At 44.0% G+C, this 15,791-nt stretch overlaps 2 protein-coding genes across 6 annotated transcripts in view; both read right to left on the bottom strand.

Moving 5' to 3' along the window:
* Positions 1 to 11,312, bottom strand: part of PHKA2 (phosphorylase kinase regulatory subunit alpha 2) — a 48,927-nt gene extending 37,615 nt beyond the window's left edge. The window contains exons 1-7 of one of the 2 annotated variants that reach the window (XM_072849130.1): positions 11,084 to 11,312; positions 6,134 to 6,292; positions 4,712 to 4,759; positions 4,035 to 4,203; positions 3,084 to 3,166; positions 2,393 to 2,473; positions 161 to 259 (exon numbers count right to left, since the gene is read on the bottom strand). In XM_072849130.1, coding sequence (XP_072705231.1) covers positions 161 to 259; positions 2,393 to 2,473; positions 3,084 to 3,166; positions 4,035 to 4,203; positions 4,712 to 4,759; positions 6,134 to 6,292; positions 11,084 to 11,161 — 717 coding nt within the window. In that variant the 5' untranslated portion in view covers positions 11,162 to 11,312. The remainder of the gene's footprint in view (positions 1 to 160; positions 260 to 2,392; positions 2,474 to 3,083; positions 3,167 to 4,034; positions 4,204 to 4,711; positions 4,760 to 6,133; positions 6,293 to 11,083) is intronic. The other variant, XM_072849139.1, reaches the window with a different exon arrangement.
* Positions 11,313 to 13,611: 2,299 nt separating this feature from the next.
* The window catches only part of ADGRG2 (adhesion G protein-coupled receptor G2), a 62,780-nt gene continuing 60,600 nt past the window's right edge, over positions 13,612 to 15,791 (bottom strand). For all 4 annotated transcript variants that reach the window (XM_072849107.1, XM_072849100.1, XM_072849111.1 and 1 more), the window contains one exon: positions 13,612 to 15,615. In XM_072849107.1, coding sequence (XP_072705208.1) covers positions 15,431 to 15,615 — 185 coding nt within the window. In that variant the 3' untranslated portion in view covers positions 13,612 to 15,430. The remainder of the gene's footprint in view (positions 15,616 to 15,791) is intronic.

The following is a 15,791-nucleotide window of genomic DNA, read 5'->3' as shown; positions in this document are numbered from 1 at the left end:
CTTTCACATGATCTACTAGAAACAGGGTGAACAGCATAGCGTGAAGCCATCCTTACTACATTAAGTTCTTGGTTCAGTTAATCGACATTTCATTTAAAAAAAAAAAGGGAGAGGGTCTTGGATTTTCCCCTAGCAAAGGAAACAGAAGACTAGTTTTTACCTGACAGTGTTCTACTTCATCAGGAAGAACATGAATCACTGATTTGTGTCCTCCATGAGCTCCAAAAAGATCTAGTTCATCAATTGCTTCCAAAGCAGCCTTTAAAAAAAACCAAACAACAATCCAAAACCATTACCTTTTAAGCCAAGTATACACCCTAGCACCTGTGCTTATCCTCTGAAGGAAATTACATAAGACAGAAGTTTGCTCCACAGACACTTTTCCATCTTTAAAGGGAAGCTTGGCAATATTTTAGAAAAAGTAAGTATTTCTGTCTTTCCACTAGTAGGATACCCGACTGATGTGCTGATGACCCTTCTTACAATTTAAAGGCAATGCAAAACAATGGGGAGCAGGGCTTCCACTGAGATAATATCTAAATATTAAAGTACTTAGTAATAAATGCTTCCCCAGTCCTATATTCCAAAATAAACCCCCATTCAGTGGCCTTTCACTCCTCCTGCCTGAAGGGCTGTTCAAAGAGGAAGGCTTGTTCAAGGCGCCCCAGAATCAGCAGAGGCCTCTGCCCCGAGAAGAGAGCATCACCATCTCTCTGATGCTATCACTTCCCGAGGGAAAGAAAAACGAGACGTCTGCTCTCTGCACAGCCAACCGAGGCACAGCATGCTCTGTGGCAACAGGTGAATCACCACATCTCATACCTCTTGGCCATAACGCATTTGCCTAGTGAAGACGTTAGCAGCCCCACCACTGACTCCATTTGGGCACTCCTACTTTAACCTACCAGGCTACAAAATCTGGCTTTGTAGAAGCGGGGTGTGCAGCACCGTGCGGGGAATGTGGCAGGAAGAGAGCAAGGACCGGACAGCCAGAGTCAGGCTAGCAGAACTTTCCTCTGCAATGGATATTCACAGGGTTGCAGGAGCACTGAATGTTGCTCCATGCCCATTTTTGTCCTGCAGGTTCACGGTAATGCCAATCTCTGACAAATGAAGATCGCACAGCGCAGCTTGCCTTATCTCTCTGCAGAGAGGCAAGGGTATTTTTCTTCTTCCAACACAAATGTGGGTTTACTGGCTCTGCAAAGCCCCTCTCTCTAGCCAAGCACTAGAGCAGCAGATGTTCCTGATAGCAGCAGAAAGCCACATTGAGGAATTGATAGCCGGGACCATGGGCAGTCTTAATGGTGCAGAAAAGGCACTGAGATCCATTCAAAGTCATACACTCTGTGCTGTACTGCTGCCACGGCTAGCCACACAAAGCAGATACGGGAGAGAAATGTTAAGAGGGAGAATTCCTGAGGCAGATTAAAAAAAGCAGCATCTACCTCACCCTCTGCAGCAGGGCCTCCAGCATGCCTCCCCAGTCCCCACCCCGAACAGCACTTTTATGGAACTCAGAGCCACAGAGAAGCAAAGCTGTGCAGCAAGTCCTGCAGATCATCCTGACACCAACGCACCCAGAAGTCATGCAGAGACTGCAGCAACCCGCATCAGGCTGTTCAGCGGAAAAAAAATTCGTACTGGACAGCTAAGGCATAACCTCCCCCACAGACACTACCCCGTCGCTATTTGACTGAACTGTGGCCAATACCAGCAGTTTCTCCCTCTTGCAGGGACACAAGATTTTGGTAACTAATAAAACCTGCTGAAATGCAACTACACCTTTGACCTTAATGATATTTGGCTTCTGTCAGTCCCCCAGATACCATGTAAAAAGGTAGTTGTCAATTACACATTTACATTTCTGGCCTTCTGAGCTTCACATAGTATCTCTGTGACCTTGTGCTATGGGGGAACCAGAAATATCCACGTTCTTTTAAGTACATCTTCACTAATTTTTCTCTCTAATTTAATCATGAATAATTTCTTAGACTGATATTCTGCTGTTTTCCAGAATTACATCTGACTTAATCTTACCATGAAAACATCACATATAATACTGGAGCTGGAGAATTAAGAAAGAGGGACAGAAAACCAGAGGCTACTTTATGAGACTGCACCTCACTGAACCTATCAGATTCATGCCTCAATGAATCTAGTACCCTTCTTGCAATCCCCAGAACAACTGTGCTGAGGTCCTTTAATGAAAGCCATTATGACAAGGATTTTACACTGAAAAATACTCACTCACACCCAAACAAAAATTCTTATACAATCAGTTAACTATCGCAGCAGCCAAGAAGACTATGCAAAGGAAGCTATCAGGTTTGTCGGAGCCCTTCAGCATGACAGAATAGCCACGAAGGAGGTGTCAGGAAGACATTCTCACTTTGGCCATCCCTACGGAGCTTGCGTTCAGTTCAGGGATGCCCTGGTTTGTCTTATCACCACGTTCCCAAATTCCATAATCCTGCAACATCATCAAGAAAACATTGTCATGATTATATATAAAAACAATGTTTTCCCCCCTTGCCCCACAACAAAACCAGACCCCTGCATGAAATGAATTTATTTGCCTTAAAAGAAAGAGAAAAAGAAAAAAAAAAAGGCTCAAATTCTCCAAAGAGCCCCTCCTCATGTTTAAAGAGTAGCACATCAAAATATAACCCAGCAGGATCAGGTCTACAGCCATGAATCACTGTCTTCAGAGAACACACAAAGCCCTTTATCCTTCCCCCTGTGCATGCTTCTCCTTGTGCCCCTTCAACTTGTCATTTTCTGAAAAGTTTGTTAACACTTTGCTCTTTTTAGAAAGGCCCATAAGATTTTAATGAGACATCAGGAAATATTATTAATTATCAATAAAGAAAAACTATTATTCTGATAGAACAAGTATACCTCACCCAGGCAGCAGTAAATCCCTCCCACCATCTCCAAAGATGCTGCTCACAATGTAAAGTACTGACAGGTTCTGATATCTTATCATGGAAAAAATCCATATTTTCCTTCTCCATCAATGAATAATTTTCCACCCACATCTGAGCAGTGTTCAGGTGACTTACATATAAATAACTACTTACAGCAACTTTGTAGGCAGCTTCTATGTAAAAAACAAGATTCTGAATAAAGGTAACCTCATCGAGGGTGAAGATAATACGTAAACCTGATTAAAAGAAGGGAAGAGAGTAATTATACTGTATAAGAACTGAAATATTTACTCTTCAGTGAGTTTCATGCTTTTGTTTATTTGCCACCAACTGCTGCCCACTGAAATCAATGGAAAAACTCACGCTGATTTCAAAAGATCAGACAGCAAGCCTCAATACTTGCTGCTGATAAAATACTTCAAATGCCACCAATACATACTGTTTCAAAGACCAACCAAAATCTACCCCTGGGAGGGTGGCATTCATACATGGTAGGTACGAAGCAGAGACAGCTGAACCAGCTCTGGCTCTCAAGAGCAGTGCATCCCAATTCCCGCAGCTCCCCACCCCTCCACCCGCTTAGTGCTCTATCAAAGGACCACCAGGATGACCAGGTGCCCACTCTGCAGGGGTCAGTTGCAGGGGGCTCTGAGGACAGAAAAACACATAAGGAAACAAATCCTTATCCTCACAGGAGGAGTACAGTTGAGAAAAGCACAAGATAAAACAGTGCCAGCAAGAAGAGGAACACAGATGGGACTAGTAGCACCTGACTCTATGTCGCCACTCTCTAAAGAAACCTGGCTGTCCTTTAGAACACGCCGTGTAGTCTTCAAACACGAAACTCTTCCCTGATGTGACTCTGACTATCTCATGTATTTGTACGCCAACAAACATTAAGGGAAGGGACGCTGCCCTGGCAGTTACTATAAACATAAAATCCTAACTAAGCCACATCTCTTTTCCAGAGAAATATTACTTTCTTCTGAGTAATAACTATGTAAAGGTCTTTGAAGCTCGTTACAACTTTTTTTCCTTTTTAAATAAAAGCTAGAATAGAAAAAGACTGCAACGATAGTCAAGGCTAAAGTATCTTCCGCTTACCTGAAGCAGTCATCTGTGCCAAGAAGAGCAGGTAAAGGGAAGTTGCATCCACTTGCAGATGGCCCCACTGGTCGTCCCCAACCACCGTGGCACAAGTAGCGGAGTTATACTTGGCATGTAGGCAGTCTTTGGTACTCTGCGTGCGTTTGAACTTCTCTACCTTATCTACCTAAAAAACACCACAACTTTCAAATATGAAACATTTTGGAAGAAATTCTCCAAACTATTTCAAAATTAACACCTTTTCTTAGGTGAGGAGAAACTTAAGGTCCTAATTTTTGTTACCTCACTTCAGTGTGTTTTGACTGATCAGAGTGCTTAAACACATCTCTAACTTTAGGCTCCAGGTAAATCCACATCTCTTTGGGAAATAATAATATGAAACTACCTTGTTGAGTTCAGATCTTAGTTACAGGTATGCATCTCTGAAGATCAGTTTGCGAAGGCAAAACTGTCATTTGCTACAAGCACAATCTCAAAAAGGTGTTCAAAAAGTAAGATCAGAGTTTTGCTCAAGGAAACTACAGAGTTTTTTTTTAAAAAAAAGACTCCCCACACCACTGGCTACACACATGCAAAAAAATCACTCCACAGAAAAGACACAAGGAATACATGCCTCAGATGAAATGCTTTGTAAATGCAACATGTACTAGTTCAACTCATACCCATGACATTACCTGTCTCATCATGCACTGTAAGAGTCCCCGCATCAGCTTCACAACGTTCTGCAGGAACAAAAGAGACCAGTGACACCCTCACAGGGCCAGACTCATCTCAGCTGTTACAAACAACATTCAAAAGTGACAAAGTTCACACCCCCTACTAACGCCCTGCCAAAGGTAAAAAAATGCATATTTGCCCGGAATGCTTTACATGCCTTTTTTTAATATACTTGTTGATTTTTATTGCCCCTTCCCTATCTAGAAGAACAAATCTTTTCCCAAAGGCCCTCTCTAAACAGTGGAGCAACTCTTTGTGGTCCTTCTATCCAGCTAAGGAAGTAAGAAGAATGTTACATCTTGTAAGAATAATGATAATGATGATTATGATTTTTAGAAACACAGATCCAGGGAACACTGGTAGATGACTGCAAGACATTGACATGATTGGAAAACCTGTGGAGCTTCTTTCCCTCTTTATACAGTACAACAGAAAGCAGATGACTAATGTAAAGAAAGGGCCTTTAGTGCGTACAAAGAGAAGCGTAAGATTTTGTCTTTAAAAAGGAAATCAACCCCATCTTTTTATCCAAAAATTATTATAGCTTCAAAATACAATCATGCAAACTGAGTCAAGGTTATTCTGTCACCACAGATCTCACCGGTTTGAGCAGTACATGTCAGCATAAAAGTTACCCAGTGCCTTCAAAACAACAGCAGGACACTGACACTAACACTCCCTCACTTCCCATTTAACCCACCTCTATACTGTCACTTCTGATATTCACTTTCCCAGCTGAAGATTAATGAAATTACCTCGGTGAGTTACCTCCCCTTCCAATTCTCCAGCACATGAGCCTTACCAGTTTGGAGATTGCCACCTTGTCTGGTTTGATCAAACATGTCTATACACCATGTACAACTTCCGTGAGATGACACAAGTGCACATTTCAAAGATTGCTACTTTAAATGGCATGCTTCTTCTTACAGGGAAGAATGGTCTAGCAGATAAATTGCTACCCTAGGATCCAAGCGACCTAGGCTTGATTTTCTGCTCCATAATACACTTCATGAGGGATCTCAACGTTTAATCAGAGGCTTGTAAATCTGGGCATAAAATCTCTCAGAAGCTTAATTTTCAACAATTGGCCAACCAATAGAAGTTTGACTCCTACATGTTTTTGTTTTGTTTATATTTTAATTCAGATGTTAGCCTCTCCGTCACCTAGTTCTCCAAATCCTGCTTGCCGGAAGGCTGCCAGGAACACTGCATACCACACGCTGCATGGATGCTGCTGTCATAGGAACAAGACACGTACTCCAAGATGGGAAAACCCTGCCAGATCCTAGACACAGCAGCAATGCGAATGCACCATTCAAAACCACCACGATATGAAAAAACCAAACAGCATAACTGGTTTACGCCGAACTTTGACATACCTGCTCAAGCTCGTAGGCTTTGGCCTTATCCTCATCCCGGTCTGCATTCTTCCGATAAGCCATCCCCAGCCCCCACACGGCCAGGATGCTGTAGATGTTGTCCCGTACCCAAGCATCCTTATGGTCCGTACCAGCTGAGAACAGTCCCGTAACTGGATTCTAACCATGGGAGAAAGAATAAAGAACAAACATTACTACCTGAAATCCCATCTATTAAGACGCACCAGTTCTTTCCATATCAAAGGGTAACAAAACAAAAGAGAGAGCCAGAGATTATTCCACACTGATGGCACGCTGTGGCTGCTCACAATTTCGCAACAAAAGTGAGGTCCCATCTTTCTTTCCCAAACTCACACAAGTGAAATGCAAAATTTCTTTGAACGCTTCAGGATATAAAGCTTATAGCATCCAGCTGGGCATCCTCATCCACATAGGATTATCAGCTAAGTCACTGAGTAAAATTTGAAATACATTGGGGAAATAGGAATTTAAATTTTACACATTTGTAAGGAAAAGAAGGTACCGAGTTAACATTAGAAACTGAGTCTGAGATCTATTCTCTATGTATCTGGTCTGTGGCATAATTTTGAGGAAGTAAAAAACCACTACTTCCCTTCTAGGAAATTAAAAAAAGTATTTCTATTTATTTACCTGCTTCGTTTATGAGAGCTAAAGCATGAATGCATGCAAAGTCTTTTTATGTCCTCCTTTGGAAAATGTACAGAAAGACAAATTCTGATGGTGTTGAATCGCAGCACTGTCTGAAAACTAGCATACTGAGTAGTCTCCTGCATCCCAAATACTCCATTAAATCTTTCATTTCATCATTAATTCCCATCACTTCATTATCATTAATTTTTAAGACTGTCTTTCTCAGCTGTATGTTCTTCACTAACAAAGAAATGAGGTAGAGAAGCAAAAGGTCGATAGAGTTTTCAATCAAGTAGAGCCTTTACAGCCAATGTCAGTTGGAGTGAACGAAAACCAGCTGCCAGGGCCAGTGTGACAAGGGGCAAAGATTACAATAATAAAGATAAGTAAAATTAAAAAGAATACACACACCAGTTTTTCATTTCTGTCACACAGTGGTTCACTCAACTCCTTCCATTTTTAAGAAAGAGGTTTTGAGGGGGAGGAGCTTTAATTACTATTTTCTGGGCTTTGCGTGTGACAACTGAACAAGACACGGGTGACAGCCTGACACACATGACTGGGCACAGTCAGTGCTATTGTTATGGTTTAAATACAGCAACGTCTAGTGGCTCACTGAGAGTAGAAACGTGTAGTTCTGCTGAAACAGCATGGTCTTCGCAAACTAAATAACAACAGCAGGACCACCTACTCATCCATTTGATCTGTAAAGTAGCACATATGAACCCAAAGAGCTTAAAAAACTTCTTTCTGAACTTGAAAAGTCAAGTAACAGAAGTTACAGAAGAAGAAGAGTAAGTGAGCGAGCAAAGAAAGGAGACCCTGCTCCCAGTTCAGTGCTATGTCTGTGTGGCGAAAACCAGGATCTCAAAAGGCAAACTGCATATTCCCAGTATTTTTAGAGGGCACTTTGCTTCCCTCCTCCCATGCAACACAACAAATGTGTACATACCTGCAGCTCTGGCTTGACAGAGATCGCCCTACTGCCTGAGAAATGATAATTTTGGTTTGTTTTTCCCCACCCTCCATGCTGGGCTGGCTGCCAGTTGCAAAATAAAAATGCCTCTAGGTACCAAGATGGAAATCCCGGAAAAATGGCCCATGCAAGACTTTAAAAGACCATTTGGTCCCCAGGGAGGGACCTGCCTGCCTTCAAGAGGCCACATTAAACACATCCAAGGGCAGCTATCACCATTTCAGCATCTTTGGTTCCTCTATAAGAAGGTCCCAGCTCTTGGGGAGCACTAGGGCTGGCTCTCATGGACTGACAATACATTCAGAATATTAGCAAAACAACACAATCAGTTAATTAATATTTTTAAGTTTGGTTTTTTTTGTAAAGTACTTAATCTTAAAAATTACAATCCTTTTCTTCTGTTACCTGCTGACACCACATGAAAAGTATACAACCCCTACCAGCTGCTGAAGAAGCTGAAGAAACATTGAGTGTGCTTAACCCCAAAGATGTCAAAGGGATTTTAGCTCAGCTAGTACTTCAAAGCATTACATCTACACAGTGATCGCTAATTGAACTAGCGGGTCTCATCCTGCAAATCACACTGCACATACAGATCCATGGAGCAAAGAATTTTACCAGCACCCATGGGCTCTGTGAGCTGACAGCACTGCAACAGAAAGCTGATTGCTGGACTAAGACTTTAAACTGTTGTATCGTGCCCAATCCTATTTTTAAGTCTATCTGTTACTCTGGAGACAAAAAAAAACAAAACACAACACCAGTTCCTACAGGGGACCAGATACTAATAAGAACTTTAGCAATACAGGCACAAAAATAGCAGGGTTCTAACCACGGCAGCAATACAAGTAAGCCCACATTTAGTGCCTTGCTGAAAACCTATTTAATTTGCATCTGTCTCATTGATCCGTCAGATGAAAACTGACGTAAGCGCTAGCAAAGTCTGCAGATAGATTGTTTGCATGAAACCACATGTAACACAATCAAGGTTACCCATAAATGTATGCCAAACGTGCTTTCCTTATCAGCTCCATAAGCTTTTCTCTTATAGTACCCTAGCAATACTTAAAATGTATATAGACATTAAGTTTTGCTAGTTTATGGACATATCTTACATTTCACATTTTTTCTTATCTCATTCAAATTAACAAGTGTAATAAGCAGCTGAGAAAAGCCTTCAAGTGATGCTTTTCAGTGCTTGCTCAGCTACAGTACTGAAGCATCCCTCTGGCCCCTGTCCCCAGGGGCACGTGCAATAGCTGGCAGACCCTGCACCACAGCAGGCCGGTATAACTGATGCAAGGGCACGAGACAGGAGCCAGTAGTTCGGTCTTAGCCTCCTTGTACAAGCTTTAACAGGATCATACCTATCACCGTGCATGCTGCAGGGGCCAATCAGCAGAATGCAACGCTTGCAAAACAAGAAAAAGTTTGCTACAGATACAATCCTGCAAGGTGCCACATATGGAAAACTGTCAACCTTGGTGAGGGGTCCAGGCCTGTGCTTTGTCCATGTATGTCTGCCTGGTAGCACGTATCTTCTGAAGCAAGCACTGCATCTCTTCACCCAGCTGACCAGGACATTTTCAATCTATTGCAGCAGAAAACCATAAGGAGTATAGATACAGAAAACAAATCTAGAAGCCTGTCTTGCAGCATCTCTCTGGGCCCTCTTGTGATATTGTTGTCCCTCTGCCTTGCTCCTAGCCTGTGACTTGCTTTCCACACACAGAAGAAAACTTACTTATCTCCTTCCCCCCTCACCTGAACTCTCCCCAGCATTGAGCACTTAGTGGAAAAAGCACTACTGAGTCATGAACATGCATCCAAGCACTGTAAATAGCAATTACAAAATTCTAGGTCACTGGTCACTCCCATATTGCCATTAAGTTACCCTTTTTATTATTGTTAACCATTAACATCATCAAGGCACAGCTTTCACGGGGCACGTTTGATCTCTGGATCCCAGAGGCTCCATCTCTCCTCTAATGGAGGCTGTTATCAGCATCCTCATCCTATAAACACGGAAATCAAGACAGGCACTGGAAGCCAAAGTGACTCATCCAAGGTCATCCCACAGACAAAAGGCAGAGACAGGAGCACAACTCAAAGCATCTCCTGCACCCCAGCACAGCCAGAGAGCAAAATTATCCTCCCACACCACTTATACCATGTCCTTGCATTTGTTTCTAATGAGTTTACAATAATTAGTACACAAATATTAATTCACAGGTGTCTGGACCCTGTGCCCACAACAACAAATCTTACTGACCTAAGCAGATTTGGGTCCTCACCTCTTCTTTCACTGGTTTCCAGTTTCTTGTAACTCTCAGCAACTAAGTGTATTTGGGAACTGGTTCGTGCAAAAAACCCTGGTGCTCTCATCTTTATGTACTGGACTGTTTTAACCGAAGCATGACACTGCAGAGCACGCTGTGAGTGCCCATCCTCAGAGCCCGCCTGAGTGAAGCGAGCACATTAACCAGAGAGCACTACGCTACACGCTTATGCATACGCGCTGGCCAAAAAACACAGAGTGGGTCATAGTTTTTCCCTGCCAGCCTGGACATCTTCATTCTTTTACTGCCCACGTACACAGGCAGCACCACCCGACAAGCCAGAGCCCAAGCAGCGTCACACCAGAAGTCGCTCCGCTAAAACCAACGCTGGACAAGCTGCACCAGCAGCAGGTCGGGGACGGGAATCCCTCGGACGTGCACCGCTGCACACACGTACTGCACAAAGCACACACGCTGGCCACTGCGAACCCTGCTCTGTCCTGGATTCACACCGAGCTGATGCTGACAGACGTACTTCAGAGGCCCTGCTAGGGACCTCTGTGTTACCGGGACTTGTGTTACAGGCACGTATCTATATAGCGTTACAACGGGTGGGTGTGTATGATATTGATGTAAGGGCCATAGATGCCTTATGAAACAAGACACTTTACGACCATGAACACATTCTGTACACAGTATTATTTTTGCAAGCTCAGACCTGCTGTATTTTCCATGTATCTTCCAATGCGCATTTATATAAGCGGCTAGCGAGCACCCCCGAGGATCCGCACCGCCTCAGCTTTCCCCGCGCTCCTCCTCAGGCGGGGAAAGGAGGAGACACGGGAAGGAGGCCATCCGCCGGGGGGAGGAGGTATTTTCTTCCACCAGCCCCGTCGTGCCCCTTGTGTAACCAGCCTGCGGTCACCGGCCTCGGCAGCTCCAGCCGCTCCACCGGAGGCCCCCCGCCCCCCGCCCGGCCTCATCGCGCCGGGTGCCCCCAGCCCCGGACAGGCGTCCCGCGGTGGCGGCGGCGGCTGCCCTCACCTGGTGGCAGAGGATGGTCCGCTGGACCAGGCGGGCGTAGCCGTCCAGGCGCACCCCCGAGTTGCTGCGGCTCCTCATCGCCTCCCGCCTCAGCCGGCCCGGCTGCCAGGCCCGCCCGCTCCCCCCGGTTGCGATCGGCGCGGCGGCAGCCGGAGATGGCGGCGACCTCCCCCCTGCCCCTGCCGGCCGGCCTGCGCGGCGGGCGGCGCGCCAACCCGTCCTCCCTCCCGCCGGCGAGGCGGAGCGGGGCGGGGCGGGGCGGGGCGGCGCGGCGCGGCGCGGCCGGCCTCTTCCCTCCGGGCGGGCGGTGTGTGCCCGGGGCGGTGGGGGGGGGCGAGGGCGAGGGCGGGATGTCTCGGCGGCGAAATGAGCGGGAGCAGGCGCGCGAGCCTGCAGACCCCCGAGAGCAGGGGCGCTTCCGTGCAGGTGGGGTGCTTGAAATCCCCAATTCAGCTTTTCTGAAGGAGCAGCAGACTTCTCCCTGCGGTGTTCCCGGCTGCTCTGCCAAGCCTCAGCGCGCTGCCTCCGCGCGCTGCAGGAGAAGGGCGAGCGTGAGGGGCGGCGGGCACCGCAGCCGGCAGGGACGCCGAGAGGGTGTCACTGCCCAAGGGACCGGCTAGGAGCAAAGGCAGGGCCGAGTAGCGTGAGCCGTGGTGGGACAAGTGCTGAAAGTCAGGCTGAATTGTCAGAAATAAAGGCGATTTTATACATCTGCTTTGTAAGTACGTAAGATAAAATGCAAAAGGCCAGAACATTTGTTGGAAGACTTTTTTTTTCCAGCCTTCAAAAATACCGTTTTGAGATGTGCTAGAATGAAAGGAAAAAAAATGCAAGACTTGATCAGGTGTCTTCACACACCAGCCTTGGCTTTCCAACTTAATAAAGAAGATTTAGAGATTTCTGATGGAAATGAACCTGCTGTTCCCATAGGCACGCACCACGGGCATGAGGCAACGTGCACTTTTGACCCGATGTGCCCTTGCATGACTCCTGCTTTCACGCTGTGATTCCCTAACGTGAATGGGACAGGAGCAAGCAGAAAGGGAAGTCAGGCAAAGAGAACCAAGACTTAGAAACTTGACAAAGACTTAAAAGAAAAAAAAAAAAAACGCCGTGTGTTACATACGGTTGCAAAATCTTTGGTGAGTTCCCTCTGTGCTCCCGACAACAGGAAGAAAAGCAATGGTAAGTGTGGATGGGTGCTGAAGCACAGAAAGGACGTTGCAGAACAGCTGGAGGTGTGGGATTCACTCAGACCTCAGAAAGGTGGTTTTTTTTCTGTTGTCTTTTTTTTTTTCTCATGTGAAATTACAGCATTAACAGAGCTAATTTTGTGACTTTTTGCTGTGCTTACTTCACTGACAGCCATGGTTGAGAAAACAGTCTTAAAAAGGAGACCTTTCGTTCAGCAGCAGCTGTCAGACAGACAGCATTTCCGTAGGTCCTGCGCAGCAGGAAGGGGACAGGGCCCTACTCGGACGTTCATTAACGCCATCAGCCAGAGCCCTGCAGCTGCAGTTCAGCGGAGGCTGCGCAGTCCCAGAACATGGACCTGTTCATTCTCCCCTGAACTTGCACGAGCCTCCTGCTTCAGGGCACTACTTTTTACAGAGCAGATCGCGTACGCTTAGGGAACGGGTTTGCTGAGCAAGGTGGTGTCAGCTTTACACAGCATGTCGCTGTTTACCTATGACTAAGCTTACAACCTCTTCACAGATGTCCCCGAGTTAGCTTTGCAGCCACAAGTTGATGCACAGAATTTTACTTTGCGTTCTGGGAAGGGGTTGCAGCTTTCATTGAGCTCTGGGTTGCCATGGCTAAACTGCTAGCAGTGCACAAGAGACCAAGTACCAAAAGGACACCCAATGTGCAAACACTTTATTCAGCTAGTTCGGTGATGATAATTATTCACGGAGCTAAAATAATATGCTGCTGTGGGCGCAAAATTTTACTACAATATGTGCGTGCTTTTAAGTGGCAAAGTCAGAAAAGACTCCCTACCCCCAGGAATAAATAAAGTAAAAATGATTAAAAGAATCCTAACATATGTTAGTGTGCAAAAATAAAAACAAAGGAAGACTCCAAGCAGGTCAGTGACAGTGCAATATGTGTTTTCATAGGGAATTTAATTACTGAAGCCAAACTCAGCTATGTGCTTTTGCTCATAGCATTCTTGTGGAAGAGCTTCAGCAGACTTGAGGGCAAGCATTGACGGGACAGACTTATGTCAGGGTTTTCTCTGCTAAAAAACAGATCTGCTAGAACCATGGAAGGTAAAATACGTGGAAGACAATAAAGGTAAGGGCTAGGTCAGCATTTTCTCCACGAGGTTAGGTACTGCAGCTCATGTAATCTGGAGAATTGTAACACAGCCCAGTATAATGACCCATTTATCTAAAAGACAAAGTTTATGTATTTTACGTGTTGTACTTGCAGTAAATTTATTACTTTTTTTTACACTTAAAAATATAAATACAAGAACATTAAATAAATTTACAAGAAACAGTGCAAAGGCAATTAGCCAAATAGTTAAAGCATTCACAGAAATGCATTCCAGCTACTAGCATTCCAGTACTGTCTTTTATTAACATGCAGTTAAAACCTTGTGGATAAACACAACAAATACTTTAAATTCTCACTTTGAAAGCATATTCAGAGTGGTCCTGAACATAGGTGACCAAAAGAACCCATGCGTTGCATATAGAACCACAAGAGGGTTTGAGTACTGAAGAGGTTCAATTGCTGAACTACCACAGAGCCCCAGACAGGAGGCATTTAACTGATGCTTTTTGTTGAGAAAAGTGCTTCCAGGGTTCCCCCTCACCGAGTCCTCTGGGAAAGCAAAGCCCTTGCTCCCCTCAAAACGTGCGTCCCCTCAAATGGAGCAGCGCACATCACCTCAAAAAAATCCCCTTTACAGGGTCTGGCACTCTGCAGTGTGGCGCCAGTTTGTTCTAGCTCTTGCTCCAGAAGCATCCAACCTTTCGCCAAGAACACAAGGAAAAAAAGCAATGGCCACAGCTGCACACCTGTATGAGGAAGAAGAGGCACAACCAGGGCTCATGCTAATTTCTGTTCAGGAAGAATCTTCACAATGTTGTATGGGCTCTATTTTCTTTCAGCTGTTGTGCATGAAGAGCCAAAATCCAGCTTTTTTAGACAAATATCACAAAGGGAATGCAATTTTGCTTCAGGAATTACTGAGCTAGGGCCTCAGGATTTGGCTTGCCAGCCAAGGGCCAAAGTACAAGCAGAAATACTCATTAGAATAGCTCAAGAGCTGCCCCTTAAAAAACAGCCACACAATGAAACAACAATTTCTCGGCTACTAAATATAGCAGCTAGTATTTATTCTCTGCATTTTTTCTTCAAAAAATAACACTTCTCTTCTTTTCTTTATCATTGCAAATGAGAAATGGCAGTGTCTTTAATCTCTGGAACCACCACTCAAGACAAAATATTGACCCTGCTGAAATCAATGGCAAAAGCTCCCATTGACTTACTCAAGCCACTAACATAACTTAGTTGTATTTAATAACCTACTGACTACTTTATTTATCGCTCCCTCACTTGTGGCACTCTACTTTGATGATACCCAGTTTCTACCCCTCTGTGGTGTACTAAGAGGTTGCTAAAGGTTCAAGACCAATAGTTTTTGTATTTACAGTTCTGTATCTAGTGAATATATTTAAACCACTGTAAGTGATTTCACTTACTGAACAAATTAACTTCTGTATAATTCTGTGTTAATTATTTCAATTAAAGAAAAATGCAAACTTACAATAAAAGTTGAAACAAAATACCAATTATTTTTCTATACATAGGAATATTTAAATTTATATTACAAGAAATAAATACAGAAGTATCATTAAGATGCTTCAAGGTTGATATTTTTCTGCTTATGTACATCGCTATAGAGTTTGCTACTACAATGTACAAAAAGTTGAAGACAGTGTAGCTAACATTTTTAAAGATAACATCGTTTATATGCACAAGTTGTAGCTTCCTACATTTATACAATACTACTATGCATTATATCCAGATAAACTTAGTTGTAATGAAAAAAGTCTAAACAAAACTTTCCTTTAAATGTAAAAAACCTCAAAAAAACCTCTAACGAAGAATCAAAATGGAAATGTGCCAGCTGTAATTTGACATCCAACATACCTTGTCAAAATAGTAGCTTTTTTTTTTAGTAATTGTCCTTGTCAATCCATTGCATGGCTGCCTTGAAGTTCCAGTACCATGTATGAAATAAAATCAGTTCTTGGTCTGCTCACATTATGTAAAACTGTTAAAGTAAATGTCTAATTCACACTGTAAAACAATGTGCTGCTTAAAAGGAAATCACATTTTCTCAATAAAAGTTAGGCTTCCCCTCTTTGAAGTCCTTCTGAGCGAGATATGGCTTTTTTGGCTCCCTGTATCATCCTTTTCTTGAAATACAAGTTGTTTGCCTGAAAAGTCATGGAGACACACATCACCATTCTGTACACTGAAAGAAACCCCATTCTTCTCACTGGAAAGATGGCCTGTTGAAACAAAAAAAGTGCATCCTCTATCAGAAAGGTTCAGAATCAAGTCTCCAATACTTTTTCAGTCACTGTAGGGAGTTCATGCACTCTTGTTTTATCCCTGCAACAATTTCAAAATGCAGATTTTTCTGTACATATTCTGTATATATTTCTTTTCCTGTGTGAAATCAGTA

The sequence above is a fragment of the Ciconia boyciana genome, chromosome 1 (assembly GCF_034638445.1).
Source record: "Ciconia boyciana chromosome 1, ASM3463844v1, whole genome shotgun sequence".
In the NCBI taxonomy this organism is placed as follows: Eukaryota; Metazoa; Chordata; class Aves; order Ciconiiformes; family Ciconiidae; genus Ciconia; species Ciconia boyciana.
Note: the sequence above shows the minus strand (reverse complement) of the source record. Positions and strands in the feature narration are given on the sequence as shown.